This window comes from Jaculus jaculus, chromosome 1 (assembly GCF_020740685.1).
Source record: "Jaculus jaculus isolate mJacJac1 chromosome 1, mJacJac1.mat.Y.cur, whole genome shotgun sequence".
Taxonomy (NCBI): domain Eukaryota; kingdom Metazoa; phylum Chordata; class Mammalia; order Rodentia; family Dipodidae; genus Jaculus; species Jaculus jaculus.
This window is the reverse complement of record NC_059102.1, coordinates 244120224-244134747: the sequence shown is the minus strand read 5'-3', so window position 1 is coordinate 244134747 and position 14524 is coordinate 244120224. Positions and strand designations below refer to the sequence as shown.

Sequence of the window (14524 nt, the reverse complement as noted above, 5' to 3'; positions counted from 1 at the left end):
ACAGCAGAGAACAGAGTGTGTGCTTGTGTCGCCCAGGCTAGACTTGGTCTGAAGGCCAGGAACATTCCCCAGCCACTTGGCATGGGGAAGTGAAGCCCTGGTTTCTTGCTGGGCATTCTATTCTTGCAGCGTGCAGTAAGATGCAAGGATTTCCCCCCAAATTGTGACCTTCCAATCACATCACCCACTGTAGGTGACACCGTGGCATCTATGTTTCTAACATTCTGCGAGAGAAGGTGGTTATATTACTGAAGGCCAAGCGAGACTGACAAAGCGAGAGGTCTTAGGTGTCCTTGGAATGACCTTCTCATTGCCAGGCCAAAGCAGCAGACCAGAAGCAGCTTATGGAAGGAAAGGGCTGATTTCAGCTTGCAGTTTCAAGGGAAAGCTTCATCATGGTGGGGAAGGTATGGGACCAGCAGCCAGCCGGCTGGGCATCATATCTCCATAGCATCAGGAAGGAAGTAGTCTTGTGTGGAGCCAGCAAGCCTCCACCTCCCAAGGCTCCACCAGCTGAGAGTCAAGGATGAGCCTTAATCACAAACACATGAGGCTATGGGGGGACATTTTTGCATTCAAATCACCACAGATGTCCTCTTCCCATCTCCCTTATTCACAGACAGGCCCAGAGAGAGAGGTTCATTTGCCCAGAGTTCCATGTCCCGTGTGTATGTCCTCAAGAACACCACGCTAGAGTCCCCTTTCTCTCTCCATGCCTTATTTGCCTTTCACATGATCCCTGTTTCATGGTTCTTCTTAGCCCAGTGCACCTCACAACCAAATCACCAAAGTCCCTTGTTCAGGACTTCACTCAATGCAAATCAAAGCTGGGTATAGTGGCACACACCTTTAATCCCAGCACTCGGGAGGCAGAGGTAGGTGGATCGCCACGAGTTGGAGGCCACCCTGAGACTACATAGTGAGTTCCAGGTCAGCCTGGGCTAGAGAGAGATTCTACCTTGACAAAACAACAACAAAAAGTCAAAACTGCAAGAAATCTGGAGGAACTCCCGCCTAACAATTACAGACTGAAGTAGCAATGTGCCCTTTCTTTATTTCACAGCCCCACGGGGTCAGTGCATTATTATTATTATTATTACTATTATTATTATATTTTTGAAATAGGGTCTCTCTCTAGCCCAGGCTGACCTGGAATTCACTATGTAGTCTCAGGGTGGCCTCGAACTCGTGGCGATCCACCTACCTCTGCCTCCCGAGTGCTGGGATTAAAGGCATGTGCCATCACGCCTGGCTTTATTATTATATTTTAAAGAAATAATAGCCCTGACTTCTTCCGGGCAAGAAGTAGGAGGGCAACTGGACACTGGACTCCTGCCCAGCCCATTCACTGATTGAGTGGGTTCAGGATTGTCTGGGGCCTTTGCCCTCTTTATTGTTATCAACTCCCCGAGAGCTCCTCCCGGGAGCAGGAGTGCTCAGCAGCTACGAGCATGGGATTTCCAGCACTGTAGGGTTCCGTGACAGCTGCCTCTGGCAGCATTGTGACTGAAGTGGGGGCATGAGTGAAATGACAGGATTAGTAACAGAATAAGTAGTCCCCTGCCTGCATGCGCCACAGAAATGGGGGTGCCTCTGGCATGGAGCTCCACCCACCCAGTGTCCTCGTAAGGCCTCAGGGGTCAGTCAGCAGATGGTTTGGAAAGGAGGGAGGGAGGAGATGGAGTTACCCTTCAGACAGGTTGCTCTGCCGTCTCCAAGGACAGAGGGGACCTGCGTGCTGGGTCAGCTGCCAGCTTTCAGAAACGACCCTGCCACATTGGAGGACTAAGGTCGGGGGATGGAGAACACAGTGCCAGGTGGCTGGTGCAGAACGTTAGTCTAGTCCTGAGCAGTTGGGGAAGCCTCGTACTGTAGCCTAGAGTGAGACACTGCCGTGAAAAAAGGAGGAGGGGAAGCAAGATTTCCTGGCCCCATCTGATCCCCAGCACGGGCTTCAGGTCTGAAATTTGTCCAGTCTGGGCAACTTATACACACAAGTCACATTTCATGTCAATGAAAGCCATTCCAGGGCCGAGAAGATGGCTAAGCAGTTAAGGTTAAGCCTAAGGACCCAGGTTCATTTCCCCAGTACCCACGTAAAGCCAGATGCGCAAGATAGGGCATGCGACTGGAGTTCGTTTGTAGTGGCTGGAGGCCCTGTCTCAGGCTGTCAGACTATGTAAGCAAGAACCTTTAACCATGGCCAGCTCTCCAGCCCCAGAATCAAAATCATTTTCATTCCTCTCCTCTCCTCTCCTCCCTTCCCCTCTCCTCCCCTCCCTTCCCCTCTCCTCCCCTCCCTTCCCCTCTACTCTCCTTTCCTCCCATCCCCTCCACTCTCCTCTCTCAAGAACATAAATCTACAACTCCAGGGAGAGGGTGCTGCAGACTCACCTCACTGTACTCTTCGGTCTGAGGCTACATTCCAGCTGTCACAGCACCCTGCAGTGCACCTCCCTTTGCAACTCCACTCTCCACCACACCCCTTCCCTCTCTCAATCAGTCTCCCTTTTATTTTGATGTCATAGTTTTTTTTTTCCTCCTATTATGATGGTCTTATATAGGTAGTGTCAGGCACTGTGAGGTCATGGATGTCCAGCCATTCTGTGTGTGGAGGAGCACGTTGTAAGAAGTCCTACCCTTCCTTTGGCTCTTACATTCTTTCTGCCACCTCTTCCTCTGCAATGGACAAAGAACTCTGGAAGGTATGATAGAGATGTGTCAGTCCTGAGCACTCCGCTGTCACTTCTTCTCAGCGCTATAGTGCCTTCTGAGTCATCCCAAGGTCACCGCCATCTCATGACTTCCCCTGTCATAGGTTTTCAGTATCAGGCATGTATTCCCTTCCATAGAGCAGGTCTCCAGTCCAGTTAGAGAATGGATGGTTTCCACCATGACAGACATGCCACTATTGCACCCATGGGCTCATTTGGCCTGGGTGGCCAAATTTAAGGCTTGCAGTGTCCACTGTTGTTTATCTCCACTGGTGACTTCTCTCTTTCCCATGGAACTGCATGCAGCGAGTCTTTTTCCAGCTTTCTGTCAGCTGGTCTACATGGAGGAGGTTTTCAGCTCAGCTCCAGCAGGCTTTCTCAGTGACCCTGCAGCCCAAGTATGTGGCAGTAGGGTCTTACCATCTACTGGGGCCAGGAAATCCTTCTCCTCTTGAGTGGTTGAAAAGGGGTTTGTGCACGAGAGAGACAGGCACAGAGATGCCTAATTCTTCTTGTTTCTAGATCATTTAGCCCGACCTGAATCTTGACCTAGGCTCAGACCATCCCCTGGGGCTAACTTGGATTAAGATTCACCTGTGTCGCAGGTATAGCTTGGTGTTTTATCCTCAGACCAAAGACTGGACAGTGTTGAAAAGAGCCTGGCCAGGAGCTACACCAGCCATGCCACTCACGTTCTGTGTCCCTTTTCTGGACATAAAGGATAGGCTGCTTTCTGTCTATGCAGGGAGAGGGTGGCAGATGCCTTCAAGCTCAGAAATACTACCATTCCCTCTTGGCTCCTCCTGCTGGCTCCCACTTCACCCATCCACTCACAGCGAAAGCCAGCCCCTAAGTCAGGTGCAAATCCAGTGCTCTGATGCCCTGCCCTGGGCTAAATGACTCGTGTGGTTCTCAGACTTGGGTGGAAGTAATTAAGGTTTTGCCAGGCAGTTATTGCAGTTTACTTAATTGCCATGTAATAATTAAAACTTCACAGAACATGGAGAAATCTGACTGCTGGGTGATTGTTCCCTGGAGCCTCCTCTCGGAACGTCCCCGAATCTTCCAGGGCTGATACCCTCAGTTCGAAACCCTCCTAATTCATTGCTGCATCAAATTTTAGGCTTCCGCCGGGCGTGGTGGCGCACGCCTTGAATCCCAGCACTCAGGAGGCAGAGGTAGGAGGATCATCATAGGTTCGAAGCCACCCTGAGACTACATGGTGAATTCCAGGTCAGCCTGGGCTAGAGCAAGACCCTACCTTGAAAAAAAAAAAAATTTAGGCTTCTGACCCAAGGACATCCACGAGGCCCGGCACCTCCCACCGCCGAGGCTGGCTCCAGGAGAAGTGCATACTGGGGCCTGGTACTGCGGAGGCGGGGGCTGTCCGCTTCCTATCTTATCTGCCCTTTGTTCCAGGCTGAAGGCCTCACAGAGCCCAGACTGATCCCACCCATCTGTAAACGGTGGGGAGTGGGGAACCCCAGCTCAGGATAAATGTCACCCATTCCGTGCCACCCACTCCGTGCCTTCTGCCAGATAAGAGCTGCATTTCCAGGGCGTTTACTGAGTGCCAGGCACCATTCTTAGTGTGTTGATTAATTGGGTTCTTAAGCCTCACAGCCGCCCTATCGGGGGACGGGTGGCGTTCCTCTCCCCGTTTCGCAGAAAGAACTGCAGCAATTGAGGTCACTTGTCCAAGGTCATCTCAGCTGGGAAGGACAGTGCAGGAAAACCAGGTCGTTCTTCCTTACTCTAAAAACTACGCTGCGAGTCAGTTTCCCCCGGTGCCTCAGTCTCTTGGTTAGCAGCTCTTAGTCTGCCCTCCTAGGGAGGCCTGTTTCTTCCTCTTCTGATGAATATATATCAGGGCAGGTTTGGGTTTGTCTGCATTGTCCTCCCAGCGAACCCTGCACCTTCCCTTCTCCAGGTCCCTGGCTGCTCCCTTTGCAGGGGAAAGCGTGGAGCAGCAGCCCAGAGTAACGCTTTGAGCATCTTCCATCCCCCTAGACCGCAGTGTCCCCCATCGTGACTGGCGAGAGTTCTACTTGCCCCCCTCCCCGTCCTGCCCTGCCTCTGTGTCTCAAGACCTCCTCCACCTTGAGCTGAGCCTGGGAGAAGCTGGGTGGCATACCCAAGATGACCACCAGGCGACACTGCTGGGGCACCAAGGGAGCTCTAGGGTGTCGCCTCCTCAGAACCATCGCAGCCTCAACGCAGACCCTGTCACCCCCCCCCTCCCCCCCCCCCCGCCAGCAAACCTAAGCCCCGTCCTAACCTCCTCACTTTCCCCAAACCTACTCCAGGGACGGGGGGAGGGGGCTTTTGCCTCTGCCATCTGCAGCTGGCTGTCCCCCTACACCTTGGCCTCTCACTGCTTCTGTGGCACCAGAGTAGGACTGAGTCACCTCAAAGACCTTTGCTTTGGTGTCGTTCGGCTAGTCTAGTCCTGAGGGGCAGCTCTGCCCTGCTCACTGACGTAGACGGAAGGGAGGCCTGGGGGAGGGGTCTTTGAGGAAGAGACCTGTGGGGAGAGGGACTGGGAGTGGTTCAGGGCTTCCCATCATGCTCCTGTGCACCTCAGGGCTCCTTGAAGTTGCCACTTCATGCCTTGAACTTTTGTCTCTTAAAAAAAAAAAAAAAAGCATACCTTTAACCCAGCACTTGGGAGGTAGAGGTAGGAAGATTGCCGTGAGTTCAAGGCCACCGAAACTACATAGTGAATTCCAGGTCAGCCTGGGTTAGAGTGAGACTCTACTTCCAAAAAACAACAGCACAAAAGATAATTCTAATATCATGATTTCTAGCCCCCCCCCCTTTTTGAGGTAGGGTCTCATTCTAACCCAGGCTGACCAGGAATTCACTATGTAGTCTCAGGCTGGTATTGAACTCACGGCAGTCTTCCTACCTCTGTCTCCCAAGTGCTGGGATAAAGGGCGTGCATCACCATGCCCGGCTCTACCCACTTTTAAATATATATATATAGTTATTTTTATATTTATAAATATTTAAATACATATACGCAAAGTGTTTAAAAATAGTGTTGTGCCGTTCATTCCTGAAATGTTCATTAAGCACTTGCTTTGTGCAGTCACTGTGCCTGAAACTAAAGGTACAAGGGTGCCCAGTGGTACGTCAAAAGCAATGAGCTTGGGCTGGAGAGGTGGCTTAGCAGTTAAATGCTTTCTTGTGAAGCCTAAGAACCCTGGTTTGAGGCTTAATTCCCCAGGGCCCACATAAGCCAGGTGCACAAGATGGCACATGCATTTGGAGTTTGTTTGCAGTGGCTGGAGGCCCTGATGTGCCCATTCTCTCTCTCTCTCTCTTTCTCTCTCTGTCTGCCTGTCTCTCTCAAATAAATAAATAAAAATAAACAAAATGCAATGAGCTCTACCCTGTGCTGCATGCCAGTTGTGTGACCTCAGGCAATTGGCTTGATCTCTCTGAGTCAGTTTTCACATCTGTGAAATGGAACTACAGCACAAATCTCCCAGAACTGTGATAATGTGTGCACAAGACTGAGCATATTCCTCAGCCTCTGAGGAAGTCTTGGTCATCTCTCCTTGAGACACATACCCTTGGAGATGTTGTGTACCTTCACTCATCTCTGCCAAGACCATAGAAAGCATCTCTCTGGCCCAGAAGCCCATGTCTCGGCACCACATTCTTGGCCCCCACATAGGCATTTGAGAATTAATCCTTAAAATATATAGGTATAAACTTTCTGACCCTGTCTCTGCTCTATGCCAAGCCATCAGTTAAAGCCACCAAACAGCTCACAAGGTGACGCTTGCCAGGATAAACAGGCTTTGGTAGCCAAAGAAATGACGCCAGGGTTGTGGACAGCGTGCACACCACGGGCACAAAGGCCCGCCATTTGTCCCTGTTCCTTGCCACCGGCATGGAGAGCTGAATACATGGGGCTGACCAGAAGAAGATGGAGGTGGGGATAGGTGCCCCGGGGAGGCGAAAGGAGAGATGGCTGCACCGGACGTGGCGCTTGCCCTCAGAGAACGTGACCCGCAGGCTCTGGGGAAGGCTGTGCGGCATGCCCCCGCTTTCCTACCCAGCCTCCCTTGGTGACAGCCAGCCAGACTGAGCTCAGTCTTGAAAAAAATATATCCCTTGTGGGATTTGGAAATGTGTCCTTTGGCCACCCAAAGGAGAGCCTGAGGGTGGGAAGGGGCTGAGGCTGGCTCGGGCTGTGAGGAGAAGAGGGAAGGGGCTGTCCCCACGTCACCTGTTGGTCACTGACTGAAGATTGCCTTTCAAGGGGCACGGGAGGGGGAGGAGCTAATTCTATTCAGGGACATTAGGGGTAGAGACTCTTCTTTGCAGTGTCCCCAGGGCCTAGCACGTTGCCTGACATCATTCATGTCTGTGTTTTGTGAAGATTTGTTGGATAGCCGTGATGGAAGAGAGGCAAAAGCTCTTTGAGTTTCGTCATTCGGATGTTGTTTTCACCCTGGGAAGGAGCAGGGGTGAAGTTCTGTTTGCTGTTGGATGCCTTTATCTGTCCAGGCTGTTGGCATCCTGTAAAATAGGCCTGATCCTTGAGGATTCTGGCCACATCTCTACACCCTCTTCAGCCAGGAGCCCACTACTTGAGCGGGGTCTGAACTGCCTGGAGCTCAATCCATGCCCTGGAAAGCTACTGCTCGTCTCCAGGTCCAACCAGCCCCTTTGCCTTTAGGAGGTTCTGTCCAGTGCCTCCCCAGGCCCCCTATATAGCAGCCTTCCACGTCCCCCAGGTCTTCGGAACGCTGGTCAGCAACACACTGGCCCGTTGAAAGCAGCCCCAGTAGAAAAAAATAGGCCAACACTGGCCATCAGAGTCCCTTCCTCCAAAAGCCAGTTGGTAAGTACATACTGGCTCACTGGTAGAGGGGACTTCAGGCAGATATTCCACTTTGGCCTTCACCGTAGGAAACCTTACCTGTGACCTCTGCTTCTGCTAAGAGAAGAAAAGCCAGAGGCAGAGGTGCTCACTTGGGGAGAGGGCCTGAGAGGCATGTACAGACTCTGTCTGTACCTCCTACAAGATCTGAAGAGAGCCCAAGGGCATGTGGTGGCACCTCGTGAACTTTCAGTGGCATGGAGCACAGATAGGGTCAGAAAGTTCATCTCCATATATTTGAAGGTTTAATTCTCAAATGCCTATGTGGGGACCAAGACAACTTGCTACGATGGCAGTCTTTGGGGAAGAGAAGCAGCAGGTGACTAGCATGCTCCAGGGACTGACCTCTGGGGACACAGCTAGTGTCCTCTTCCCTGGCCCTTGGCTCCCAGCAGAAGTCTTCCCCACTCACCCATTTCTTCTGCTCTCCTTGCCAGACCCAGAGTCCCAGAGAAAGAGGACGGTGCAGAATGTTCTGGATCTCCGACAGAACCTGGAAGAAACCATGTCCAGCCTCCGAGGCTCCCAGGTGACTCACAGGTAAGAGGGCTCATGGCCTCTCTCACCCTCGTCCTCTCCTCTGCTCTGGGAAGCAGGGCCTCTGGGTCTCTTCACACCCCCAGGAGACATCTCAAATCAACCTGGTGACTTTGGCCTGCTGGGTGCCCAGGCTTTCAGCTCGGCTCAGAGCCAGCGCTGCAGGGAGAAGGAACCTCAACACCTCCGCAGGAGCTCAGTCCCGCCTCTGTGCTTGGACGTGGAGTTTCGCTTATACTAATCACTGTGACAACCACCACCGGGTAGGGCCGGGAAGCCCAGTGCACGGTCTGTGACACCCACTGTCTCCCTCCTGTGTCCAGAGTGATTTCTTACTTCTGCTTTCCATGTCCTGTCCTTCTGGGACACTAGGACCCGGTCCTCCCAACCCTGGGAGCTCTTCACCCCTCTCGCTACCTGAGGGGAGCCTAAGTGTGCATTAGGGATTCACCCAGAGTCACCCAAAACGTTCCGCCTGTGGTACTGCCCCTCCCTGCCTTCACCGAGACCTCGCGGCCTCCAGCAACAGCATCCTGGCCCTAGCCTCTGTGATTCACACTTTCCCTGATGGTTCTTCTGGGCTCTTCTGGGCTGCCCAGATGAGCTCATGCTGTCAGCTCCAAGCGGGGCAGAAGGCAGAGCTGAGCTGTGGGGGTAGAGGGAGGCGAGCCGGTAGCCAAGCCTGGGAAGTAGTGGGGCATGGGCGGGGAGGCTATGTGTGAGGGAGCAGAAGCCTTCCCCTTCGGACTGGGACTAGGTTCTCCCATCTCCTAGGGCCGGAAAATTGACAGCAATGTTGGGACATAGGGCCAGTGGGGGAAAAGGGGTTTTATTTATTGTATTGTTATTTATTTAGTTAGGCGGAAGGGAGGGAAGAATGGGCACTCCAGGGAACTCCAGAAACATGTGCATCTGGCTTATTACATGGGTTCTGGGGAGTCAAACCTGGGTCCTTAGTCTTCGCAGGCAAGCGCCTTAACCGCCACACCATCTCTCCAGTCCAAAGGTTTTTATGAACCCAGTGTGCGGAATATCCAGACAAGCTTGCATGCCCTCAGCGTCATTACCCGTCAGACATCCCAGTCTGTGTGGAATGCTGCAACTGTGCTTGGAGCTCAGCCTCCTGATCAGGAGTTACCATCTGTTGGCCCTTGTTCTTCCTATGGAGCGTGTTGTCTTCCCCCTTCCGCTTGCCACTTTCCTACCCCTCCATCCATATCTTTGCCTTGGACACGCAGGCCTTTATTTCTGACATCTAAGCATCTCCCCTTGGTTAACCTCTGCTCTGGTCATCAGGACCTGACTACTGAAAGGAATGTGACCAAGAGGGTCTGGGGAGAGAAGGAGGGGGAGTGGGCGGTGGGTCTTCTGGGGCCCTGAGGCATCTGTCTCTTACCTCCATCCCACCAGCCCTAAGCAAGAACCCAAGTGGTGTGAGGCTCCAACCCAGCCGGACCGTGCCTCAGTTTAGCTACCTAGTGGATGAAATCTTGAATATCTTCATTCCCCTATCCAAGGAAACTGCTGGAACATCTTTCACTGCCAAGTCACCCGCCAGCCGTGTGCCAAAAAAGCCAAGAGTTGCTGAGTGCTCTGAGGCACACCCCAAATGACTCAGACAGACGGGCAAGGCAGAAGAGGCCCCTGGTGCCTCCCGTGCCCCTGACACCAGCCCCAGACCCTCAGGGAGGCAAAGCAGCTTCGGCTGGGATGGGGAGGAAGAGCGGGTGGGGGGCCGGTGGCTCCTATCTCCCTTTATGGAAAAGGAACCCCGAGCCAGAGGCTGAGTTTTTTGTTTGGACTCAGAGCCACTTCCTCTCTTAGCTTTTAGTTTATATTATTCCGGTCCACACTTGGTTAGCCCAAACACTGATGTCCTGAAATTTTATGACTCTTTTACTTCTTAAAGTGCTTTCTATCAATCAGTGCTTCCCTCCACTCTGCAGTAACAAAATTCCCCTGGGCTAGACAAGGAACTGGGGGCTAGGAGTGAAATCACCTGCTGGGCCTCACACGGGGTCTAGGTACCAGGCCTCAGAGCAAACATAGCCTTGTCCCCAAGGGACACAAGGTCCAGCGAGGTCCCTTTCACCTTGGAACTCACTGGGCAACTCTAGACTCAGTTTCTTTCCAGCAGTCTTGGCGTTTGCTTGGGCTGCTTCCTCTGTTTCTGTAGACTCATCTCCCCCAGTGGGGAGGGGCGGGGGGGGCGGGGAGAGAAGGAGGGGAAGAGGGAGGAAGCAAGTGGGACCTCCCCAGAGTCAAGCCTGGTGTTGGGTGCCAGCGGGAAGTCAAGAGCTAAGACTCTAAACTAGGTAGATGGCTTTCCCACTAACAGGTCTCGAGATGGGTCAGGGGATAAAACAGAACAGCAAGATAATCCAAGAGGCACTTTCAGAGCGCTACACAGGAGACAGGCTAGGGGTCAAATTAAGCGAGGAATCCAGATATTCGCTCAGCATAATCCTTACTTCTGTGCGCACTTTATACCATAATGTAAGCTACCCAAAGCAGTGGCCCTAGATACCCCTCATCCCCCCACCTTCTCCTCATCTGTTTTTTTTTGGTTTGTTTGTTTTTTGTTTTTCGAGGTAGGGTCTCACTCTGGCCCAGGCTGACCTGGAATTCACTATGGAGTCTCAGGGTGGCCTTGAACTCACAGCGATCCTCCTACCTCTGCCTCCCGAGGGCTGGGATTAAAGGCGTGTGCCACCACGCCCGGCTTCATCTGTTTTTCAGAGCCATTGGCTTCCTCCAGTTCTGCTGAGGAAAACTAAAACCTTGTTTCCTCAGGCCCAATAGAGACCATTTTGGAAGATTTTTTTTTTTCAAGAAACTTTACAAAAATAGTAATAGAGAAAACAATGTCCCCCTACTGTACCAACCTTGAGAGTGGCTATGACAGGTATGTGTTCACGGATTAAAGATTCTTTCACTTTATGTACCTCACTTCCAACCACAGATCGCCTCAGCTGTCCCAGCTTTGGTGGTCCCCAGGCCTTTCATCATTTCCTCAACACTGACGGGCTTCAGTCAGGCCCAGTGATGGGGAGAAGAGTCTAAAGTTACTTTGGCTGGTGCCGCTTCTCGGCAAGGTGGAATGAATCCTCTTAGCCTGAACCAAAGCCTTGCTGCCTCTCCATCCAGATCCCAGCCATATTTCTTCTCTGGTCCCTGACTTCCTGGCTTGATCTGGCAGGCCCGAGACTTGAGTCCTGGGTTCCCCTGCAGTCCGCAAACACTCCCCCAAGTCCTCACCTCTACCCAGTGAGGGCTGTGTCTTGTTCCCTGGGGAAGCCTTGCTTCTCCCTCTGATGACTGGGCCTGTGGCCGGGACTGGACTTTCTGGGATCTTACACTGTATATCTCAGCTGCCCAGCTTGACCCGCACCCTCCATCCTCCACTGCCGGCTTTCCTAGACCTGGTGCCCGGGGATCAGCTAGCCCTGGCTCACGGAGAGGAGAGAAAGGCCATGGGGAACAAGATTAAAAACCAAGGCATTTTTGAGCTCAGGTAACCAGTCCCTCCCACTTTCCCCAGGAGCTCACTGGCTCTTTAAGGTGGACTGTCAGGCACTATCAGACTTGCAAGGTTGTGGTTCTCCCAACTCTATAAACAAACAGATCCCGGCACTGGAGGTAGAAGGGAGCTCGAGGCCACCCTGAGACTAGATAGTGAATTCCAGGTTATTCTGGACCAGAGTGAAACCCCACCTCGAAAAAAACCAAAACCAAAAAGCTGATCCCTACTACCTAACAGATGAGGAAACAGAGGTTCAACGAGGGTTCTTTCTTACCTTGTGCTCACTTAGCGATAAATGACAATGACAATAACAGTGCAGACACAAGTAGATGGACGCTCAGGAATATGTTGAATTGCTTGTTTCCCTGGCCACTTGGGCTCATCGTCCCTTAACAACCTGAGCTATCCCGTGACAAGGTACACCCTATCAGAGGCCCCATGGAGGAGGGCATCCAGGTTGAGGGGACATGGTACAGAGTGCCCATGCTAAAGGACTGTGCCCTTCTTCTCTCTGCCCAGCTCCCTGGAGATGACCTGCTATGACAGTGACGACGCCAACCCACGCAGCGTGTCCAGCCTCTCCAACCGCTCCTCCCCCCTCTCCTGGCGCTATGGCCAGTCCAGCCCACGGCTCCAGGCTGGTGATGCGCCCTCGGTGGGAGGGAGCTGCCGTTCGGAGGGGACACCGGCCTGGTACATGCATGGGGAGCGGGCACACTACTCCCACACCATGCCCATGAGGAGCCCCAGCAAACTCAGCCACATCTCCCGCCTGGAGCTGGTGGAGTCCCTAGACTCGGATGAGGTGGACCTTAAGTCTGGCTACATGAGTGACAGTGACCTCATGGGAAAGACCATGACAGAAGATGATGACATCACAACAGGGTAAGGACAGCTGAGGCAGGAGGCTGGGGAGGACAGTGGGAATAACAGTGGAGAGGGATGCCTTAAAAATGGAATGGAACCCTAGGTGTGTGTGTGTGTGTGTGTGTGTGTGTGTGTGTGTGTGTGTAGGTGCAACTGCTCCACCACTGCAAAGAGATGTGGTTTGTGGTAGAGGGGTGTTATGGGAGGGGCTGGCATAGTGGCTGATTGGTCATTTAAGGTGCCTCCATCTCGTAAACTCCTGTGGCAGTCATTCTATGGTATACCCCAACCCTCCTCCCTCAGGCTTTGCCCCCCCCCAATTAGCCTAACAAGCCCCGAAAAACCTTATTTTTGTTGTTGTTGTTGTTGTATTTTGAGGTAGGATCTTGCTTAGCCCAGGCTGACCTGGAATTCACTATGTAGTCTCAGGCTGGCCTCGAACTCATGACGATATTCCTACCCCTGCCTCCCGAGTGCTGGGGTTAAAGACGTGCACCAACACGCCCCAGCTGAAAGGCCATTTTAATCTCAGTCAGCTCTTCTGTAAACTCAGTAGATTACAGGCAACTTAATCTGCTTTCCCATTTGCAAAAACACTCTAGTCACCTGGGCGTGATGGCGCTTGTCTTTAATCCCAGCACTCGGGAGGCAGAAGTAGGAGGATCAACGTGTTCAAGGCCACCCTGAGACAACATCATGAATCCCAGGTCAGCCTGGCTAGAGTAAAACTCTACTTTGAAAAACACTCCAGTCATACTGAAAGTAGGGCCCATGCCCCTTGCTTCCTCCACTAGGAGGTTCCAGCCCACTCACCCTCTACTTTACCCGCTTGACCTTTGGTCTATATGGGTTTCTGCCTCTTTAAACCTTCTACCCCCAAATCCATGTTCCTGATCCCTACACCAGTCTCTGCACCTTCTCTCCAGACCTTAACCCCATGACAGCCCTGTTTATCTTTCCTGCCAGCGTGGACAGGGCGGGCCCGTGCAGACAACTGGGACAAGGTGGCAGCCTGGGAGGGAAGGGAAGAGGGCAGGGATAATGAACTATGCAGCCTTAGGGGATTCTGGCCAACTGTTCAATTCCTGAAACCAGAAAGCTGCAATGGTTCTGGAAGCTTCTCTGGGGCATCTCTCAACTGACGATCACTTTCCTTCTTCCCTCTGGGTTTGCTGGGACCCCTCTTTGACACCCACAAAAAGCAGCAGCAGCCCTTCCCCTTCCTCTCAAGAACTTGATATTACACGATCAAAGATTACCTCTCTGGCAAAAACAGACAACCAACCAACCCCACAGGCTTCAAGGGCATAGAAAAAGCCTCTTGGAAAAGACTGTGAGCTGAGCTCTGGGCTATCCACCACTCCCTGCCCACAGCCCACCCCTGGGGATAAACTTGGCGGGTCTGGTCAGGGCCTGTCCAGCTGATGAGGCTACTCTGGAGCAAAACAAGTGACGCATGAATGGGTTGTTTACTGCTTGGTAAATCCCTGGGGCGGCGGACCTCACGCTCAGATCCGCCAGCTTGGAGCTGGGACTGGAGAGCAGTCATGTTGAGATCAGGCCCCAGGCAGCTGCTGTGGTCAGAGGCTGTGCTGGGCAGGAAGGAAGGAGAGCCCCAGCGGCAGAGGAGCTGCTCCACACAGCCCATCTACCCCGAGAAGTGCCCCTTGAGGAAGTGTCAGGTCCCTGTCCAGAGGCAAGCACGTGGCCTGGGGGACTGAAGCTCTCAGAAGGGCTGTGGTCCCAACATAGAGAGCTCCCACACTGACAAGGCCCCTGCCTTCAGGGAGTCCTCAGACTGCTCAGCATCCTCTGAGAACTCCCCAATGTCCATGGCAGAAAATTCTCCCTGTGTTGGAAGGCACAGGGCCCTCCAGGAAGAGACGCCAGTTTAAGACAAACGGCAGGACTTCTAGAACTAGCTATGTGAGCATGGACTAGTTAGTTAATGTCCCTAGGGTTTATTCCACCTGCTGCATGCAAATC

The 14524-nt window shown here is 52.7% G+C and overlaps 1 protein-coding gene across 5 annotated transcripts in view; it reads left to right on the top strand.

Moving 5' to 3' along the window:
- Nav1 (neuron navigator 1) overlaps window positions 1-14524 on the top strand; it is a 204140-nt gene that overhangs the window by 80465 nt on the left and 109151 nt on the right. For all 5 annotated transcript variants that reach the window (XM_045152017.1, XM_045152013.1, XM_004670693.2 and 2 more), the window contains 2 exons: window positions 8049-8151; window positions 12191-12556. In XM_045152017.1, the coding sequence (XP_045007952.1) occupies window positions 8049-8151; window positions 12191-12556 (469 nt within the window). The remainder of the gene's footprint in view (window positions 1-8048; window positions 8152-12190; window positions 12557-14524) is intronic.